General features: G+C 58.4%; 1 protein-coding gene across 2 annotated transcripts in view; it reads left to right on the top strand.

Annotated features, from left to right (window-relative positions):
• The first annotated feature begins 5,332 nt into the window (after positions 1–5,332).
• Positions 5,333–7,034, top strand: part of PROK1 (prokineticin 1) — a 4,887-nt gene continuing 3,185 nt past the window's right edge. The window contains exons 1-2 of one of the 2 annotated variants that reach the window (XM_006762988.2): positions 5,333–5,624; positions 5,794–6,504. In XM_006762988.2, the coding sequence (XP_006763051.1) occupies positions 6,433–6,504 (72 nt within the window). In that variant the 5' untranslated portion in view covers positions 5,333–5,624; positions 5,794–6,432. The remainder of the gene's footprint in view (positions 5,625–5,793; positions 6,505–7,034) is intronic. The other variant, XM_015563425.1, reaches the window with a different exon arrangement.

Consider the following 7,034-nt stretch of genomic DNA (forward strand, 5'->3'; position numbering starts at 1 on the left):
CAGAATATAGAAAGAGCTCCTACAAGTCAACCACAAAAATGTCGAACAACCTGATTTTAAAAAATGGGCAAAGAACCTGAATATACATTTCTCCAAAGAAGATATATAAATGTCCAGTAAGCGTATGAAAAGATGCTCAACCTCACTAGTCTTAGAGAAATGCAAGTGAGCTGCCACCTCACCCCCGTTATGATCAATACGGTAAAACATAATGAGTGTTAGAGAGGATATGGAGAAATTGGAACTCTTGTGCACTATTGTGGGGATGTGAAACGGTTAGGCCTCTGTGGAAGACAGTATGGTGACTCCTCAAAAAGTGAAACAATGATATAACCCAGCAATTCCACCTGTGGGTATGCCTCCAAAAGAACGGAAATCAGTGTCTGAAGAGAGAGTTGTGCACCTATATGCATAGCGTCATTGTTCACAATAGCCAGAAGGTGGGGCAACTCAAGTGTCCATCAACGGATGGATAAGCCAGATGTGGTACAGGCACACATCAGAGTATTATTCAGCCTCAAAAAGGAGAGGAATTCGGACACATGCTACATCATGGATGAGCAGTAAGGACATTATGATCAGTGAAATGAACCAGCCACAAAGACACATGCAGTACCTAGAGTAGTCAGGCTCTCAGAGACGGGAAGTGGAATGGCGGTGGCCAGGGCGGGGGACTGGAGGGAACGGGGTTTGTGTTCATGAGGATTGTCTGGCGGAGCGGAAAAGAGTTCTGAAGATGGATGTGGTGACGGTTGCACAACAGCGTGAATGTGCTTAACGCCGCTGAACCGGACACTTAGAAATGGTTAAGGTAGTAAAATGTTATGTGTATTTTACCACAATTAAAAAATAAAACAAAACTGGTTAATGTCCTACAGGGCAATCAGCTAATCAGCCTTTGGTGTTACCTTGTCTGTTGGATTTAAATTGTTATGTCTTCGCTGGACTCGATCTCCATGTCACTCGGTAACGTCCCCGAGTCTGAGCCCTGAATGAATCGTAAGCAGCCAAGGCACCGAGAGCGCTCCCCTGGGTGCGAGTGGTCCTTGGGTGGGCGTGGGAACAATGGCCGGCTGACGTCAAAGCCCCGCTGGCCCGATTTCCAGGATCGGGCTGGTTAGTGTCCTTTCTTAACATCACAGTCATTAGGTCCCTGTTTTTCCCATTGTCCCCTTCTGGGCAGGGGCTGTCTCGCTGGTCTTTGCCGCCTCTCTGTGTCTGGTTTGTTGAATGGAACGGACAGGAAGGGGAGGCGGTAGGGCCAGTGAGGAGCAGCGGGCCAGGCTTCCCATGGCGCCTGTGACCACGGCCAGTCCTGGGATTTCCCGACGCTCTCACCGTCACACGGGGACCTTGCCCCCGGGTCCTGGGCTCTGTGCTGGGCACTGGGGGTGCTGTCTAATCGGGTTTCCCTCCGGCTCCAAACGCTTGGCTTCCGGTTTGGTCTAAGCAGCCACACAGGGAGGAGTTACTCAGACTCAGTGGTGCAGACACCTGGCGAAGAAATGCAAGAGCCTCCTCCAGGCCCGTCACCGACAGAAGCGCTGTCCCGCTGGCTGTTCCTGGAAGAGCCGCTCTCGGTGCCATGTGACCTCTGTGGCCGGCTCGGAGCTGAGGACGGACTGTGTGTAGCTTTACTAGAGAGGGAACAGCTGTTGTCCGCTGGGGGCGGGAGCATCTCCTCCTGGGACCCGGTGGGAGGGGGCGGTCGCCGCCTCCAGAGGGAAAGCTGACAGACGCCAAGACTGCCCTGGAGAAAGGAGCATTTAATGTCTTATTACGCATTCACGAGGCTCTTGTTGCTGCTTTCAATTAACTTCTTGACCGCTCTGCTCCTCCTCTGTGGTGGAGGCAGAAACAGCCCGGGCCTCCCGGGAGGTGGAACTCCCCGGACCCGAGCCTGTGGGGTGGCTGTCTCCTTGACGTTTCCTGTGTAAGCGGATGGTTTCCGATGGTTAGAACACGCACGGCCTGAGGGCCACCCCTCCCACCTGGGCTGTGGCAGACACCGGGCAGCGGTGGCGCCTTTTCCACGGAGCCCAGAGATGGCTTTTCAGACGCCACACAGGTCTCTGGGCAGCCCGGCTGATCGGTCCGCAGTGGCCGGAGGAAGGGAAGCCCTCGCCTTCCCGGTTAGTTCATCGTCACCGGCCGGGACTGGACGCCATGTGCCCAGCGCCTTGAACATGTGCTGGGACAGTGGGGTGGGTGGAGGAAGGTGGCCTAAGAGCCACGGGGTCTCTTTCTGGCCCCACCAGGTTTTGGTTTAAGACTAGACGTGTCTCTCTCACATTGTCACAGGCAGCCCCACTCCTGCCAGTTCCTAACCCAGCCTGGTCTTCCCACCTCCAGCAGGACAGCTGGGAGGGGGCCTGGGGCGCCTTTCGCTGTGCCGCACAGCTGGCCCGTGCCCTCGGCCATGTGTCCCCTGGCTCCCTGCTTCCCAGGGGCCTCCTGCCTTACAGCATCCAGCTGCCGCTCCAAACCTGTTCCCCAAGAAAAGACCGTTTAGTCGTTAAACCTGCGTTGGGGGCGGGGGGGCGGGGGAGGGGAGAAGGAAGTAGTAAGTGTCCCGATGCTGGAGACCAACCAACACCCGGTGCGTTAGCTCACTGAGTTAGCCAATCTGCCACCAAGAGAATTATTTGTTTTTAATTTAATTGCTTTTATTTATTTTAATGAAATATTTCAAATGCATGAAAGTGCACCGATTAAAGAATACCATTAAAGCCACCACCGCCTCCTCTGCAGCCTCAGAAATGGGAGGATTGCCTTTTAATGAGAAGAAGAGAGCGATGCGGCCGCTGCTGGGGCCAGGGCTCCGGGGCCCCGCGGGAGGCAGCAGCGGATTCAGTGGGAAGCCGGCTGCAGAGATGTCCTCAGCTGTCGGTATTCCCACTGCGGCTCCGATGACCTCCAGTCAACACCTGGGAATACGCCCCTTCCTGTGGGTGCGCCCCGGCTCCGGGCCTGACTGCAGCGAGGCTCCTGCAGCTCCTTCGCTCTGTCAACGCCCCGGCGACGACCACCCTGAAGTTTCCTTCCCACGTGTTTCCGAGGTTCCCTGTGTGAGGGATTCTGGAGCTCAGCGGCCCAGGGACCGGCCAACACCGTCTGCTTCCTCTGGGTAAATCTTGGGGTCTGTCACAGCAGGGCCCCGAGGGCGTGGGAGGGTGGGCCAGGCCTCCTGCTTGCACAGCTTTTCTGGGTGGACAGGCTGTGTTTCCCGAGATGCGCGGGCTGGGCTGTTCGTCAGTGGGTGATCTCACCCAGGGACCCGCCCCCAGCGACCTGGGCTTGGCTCCGCGGCCTGGCAGGCTGGGGCCTTGGTCCCGTTTGCCAGTTCGCCAGCTGCCCTGGGAGAAGCCAGGTCACAGTAACTATGGAGCCACATCACAGTATCTTCCTTTCTGCTGGTGACCCCTCCGCCTTCAGGCCAGCCGCCCTCGGAGGGTCAGAGAGGTTGAGTAACTTGGCCAAGGCCACACAGCAAGGAGCAGCAGAGCAGGGTCTCTGGCACTGCTGCCCTCTCCACGGCTGCTCCCTGCCCCTCAGGCCCGCCCTCCTCTTTGCCCTTCCGTGTCCAGGAGGGCCTCAGCCGGGACTCATTAGACTCCAGGAGGCGATCCCTCTGGTCTGGGAGCTCCCTGTCCCGCCCGTTATGGCCTCGGCCACTTCAGAGACATCGCTGGGCTCCCATGGAGGGGATGTCCCATGGAGGGGGCGGCTTTGACGTTCACGGGGGAACCAGCAAGTTAATGAACCAGAGGGATTTCTGGTGCCTGGGAATCCTCTTATGGGAAGAGGAATCCATCCCAGACAGGAAGGTCCAGAAATGTATTGGAAATATGCAGCTAAGGGCGCGCGCTCACCCTGTGCCGCTTTAGGACGCGATCCCATGACCAGACAGGTGGAGGCTCCGTGTGCGGCCCTGGAGGGGAGGCCCAGTCACGCCGCCTCCCTACCTGAGCAGGTGAGCAGGGGACTGGCTCTCCTTCTGGAACCAGCCAAAGCACACGTCCTGAAACGTGACCTCCCGTGGAGGCCAGCCTGTGGGACAGGTGCGCACCCTCTGCTGGCAGGACAGGTGCGCGCCCTCTGCTGGCAGGACAGGTGCGGCGCGCCCTCGGCTGGTGAGACAGGTGCAGCGCCCTCAGCTGGGCTTCACTGGTCCCTCAGGTCCCCTTCCTGCAGGACAGTCCCAGGGGCACGGCGCCAGAAGCCTCTTATTTTGAAGAGGAGGGAGATGAAGTCCCAAGACGCTGAGTGACATCTTGGCTTGGGTGTCTCAGGAAGCAGAGCCCGAGGCAAAGTCTTGGTCGATGGTGGTTTCCTTGGGAGGCGACTCCAGCCAACAGGAGGGGGGAGCGGGGGAGGGGGCGGGATGCCACTAAGGAGCGGGTCTCTCGGGCCTCCTGGTTGCAGCATTCATACACTGGCTCCATTCTCCCAGGTTGAGGGGTCCCCAAGGTGGGCCCTGGGGGTGGTGGCATAGGCAATTGTCCTGTCAATCTTCCAGCCAGGAAGATGCTAAGAGGCAGTGGTGGTGAAGGCGGAAGGGGGTGAATTTGAGTTCCGGGGGGAGGAGGGTGTCCAAGTGACAGGATTCAATGACGCATGAAAGCAGGCGATTCAGGAATCGGGAAGCTCCCGGGTTCGCCTACTGAGTGCCACTAACGCATGCACCGTGGCCGCCTGAGAAACTTGAGCCTCTTCCCTGGTACAGTTGGAGTCGGTGTCACCCGGTGCCCTTGCAGGTGGTGCGGGTGTGACACGCAGACAGACGGATGCGGGTGTGACATGCCGGGTCTGCGACCAGACAGCCCTCGTGTGCCTTCCGCGGCGATGAAGCAACACGGAGAACGGGCTCCACGTGGGGCCTGGACCGCAGCCTCAGATCCGGCCGGGGGAGCCCTCTCCTCGTTGGGCAATTCCGTGGTGAGGCTCCGGGCACTGTGGTTGGACCCTTAGCTCCCTCAGCTCCATCCCGTTTCTCAAGACTCCACGCAATTCAATGAGCTGCGTCATAGTCTTTGTTCGTCCCTTTATTCGTCCCTGGGCAGCAGGAGTGGGTGTAAGGGGGAGGGTGAGAAACAGGCAGAGAAAGGGGCATGTGCATGCAGGAGTCAGGGGATCAGCCTGTGGCCTGCGGGGGCTGCTGGCTGTGTGGGCCGGGAGCCTGGAGTGCCTGCATGGGGACAGATCTGGGGTCACTAGCATGTAGGTGGCCTGGAGTTCATTTGGGTGCGTGTGGTGGGATGGAGAGGGGCGGAGGGGCGGGGGGCTGGAGGAAACCGAGGAGGGGGAGGAGCTGGAGCAATGATGGCGTGGAGTCGAGGGGAAGAATGGAGAGGAAGAGCCGTGTCTGTCAGCAACGGCAGGGTGCAACGGGCGAGGATGGAAAGTGACGCTTGGTGGTTGGCGTTTAGAAGGTCAGGGGCGATGCAGAGAAAGCGGGTTCACCGCTGTGGTGGGGACAGCGGGAGCTGGAGCGGGTGAGGAGGGAGTGAAGAGAATTGCGGCCTATCCTTCTAGAAGCTGACGCGTGGGGAAGGAGAGGGATGAGGTGCAAGATGAAGGAGAGAAGCAGGAGCCGGCCAAGGCCTGTGAGCAGAGCTGGGCAGGTCAGAGCCGTGGCCCTCGTGCACCACGCACACACATGCACACACACGCACACACGTACACACATGCACACACTAGCACACACATGCAGACAGTCCTGGGAAACGGTGACATTGGCATAAACTAAGCAGAGAAGTAGGGGCCAGGCCCTTTGCTTTCTCCTCCCTCCAGGGACGCAAATGCGTGGTTACCACTTGTCACCAGGCCTTTGCAAGTGGGTCCTCAGGCAGACCCTCACCCCATCTAAGGTGCTACCCACTGGCATGCCCTGTCGTTTCCCCTGACTTCATTTTTCATCGCGCTCAGCTCACCCAGCCGTTTTATGACGAATCCATTTGCTTATCAATTACCAAAGTTACGTGGACACAGGGACCCGGTTTTGTTCATGCTCTATTTCCAGGGCCAAGAATGGGCCCCCCGATAGAGCAGTCATAATAAATGGTGAATAAATGAGTAAATGGACAGATACTCGCTCAGCCTCACGATGCCAGTGCTACTGTGACACCCAGAGGCCCCGGTGCGATGCCCGTGACTGCCCGCATCCCAGCGATTTGGGAGACTTAGAGCCACTGTCATTTTTATTGGTTTTGATGGTGATTTGCTGTCATTAGGGATTCAGGTCTCATCTTCGCGTCTGAGATCCTCTGAGTAGCACGGTGGTGGGGAAGGGAAGAGGCACAGGCCGGGCAGGCAGCCTGAGTCTGACCGTAAATCCGGGAGGAGGGGGTGGGGGCGAGCGCCTGGCTGAGGCTGAGCAGCAGGAAGCCCGAGGCAGCGAGTGGCCCGCGCTTTGCTTCACTCTGAGCGACCATGCGGGCTGCCACGCGGCTCTGGGTCGTGCTGCTCCTGGTGACGGCGTCCGACTGCGCGGTGATCACCGGGGTAAGTCAGCTGGCGTTGCCCTGGGGCTCGGGGGGGTCAGGGTCTGCTTGGGAGCGAGCCAGGGACCACGCGGGGCAGGGTGGGGGCGTGGGAGGGGAGCAGACCGAAGGGAAGGGGCCAGCCGTCCCACAGCAGCTCCCGGGCGGTTCCCAATGCCTTTCCTCGGGAGCAGGAAACATGTTACGTTCGGAACTTGGTGAAATGAGGGCTCCTATTTGGGGCAATACCTTTATAGAAAGGATTGGCACCTTCTAATTCACCTTCCGTGTCCATTTGGTTTTCATGTTCGGCCTGGTCCACGGTCAAGTTTAATGAACACAGCTATTGGCATCATTAAAGGCAGTCACTGTCATAGCATCCCCCGGGTACCGTTCCCCTCTGCGTGCTCCCCTCCCAGCGGAGGCTGTCCTGAAACCCTCCCTCCCTGACTGTTTCTGTTTTCACTCTGTGCCCAGTCTGATTGGAGCAGGGGGACCCCTCCATCGGCTGAGTCGCCCGAAAGCCAGCCTGGGGAACCGGAGAAATGGGTC

This window comes from Myotis davidii, unplaced genomic scaffold (assembly GCF_000327345.1).
Source record: "Myotis davidii unplaced genomic scaffold, ASM32734v1 scaffold217, whole genome shotgun sequence".
NCBI classification, from domain to species: domain Eukaryota; kingdom Metazoa; phylum Chordata; class Mammalia; order Chiroptera; family Vespertilionidae; genus Myotis; species Myotis davidii.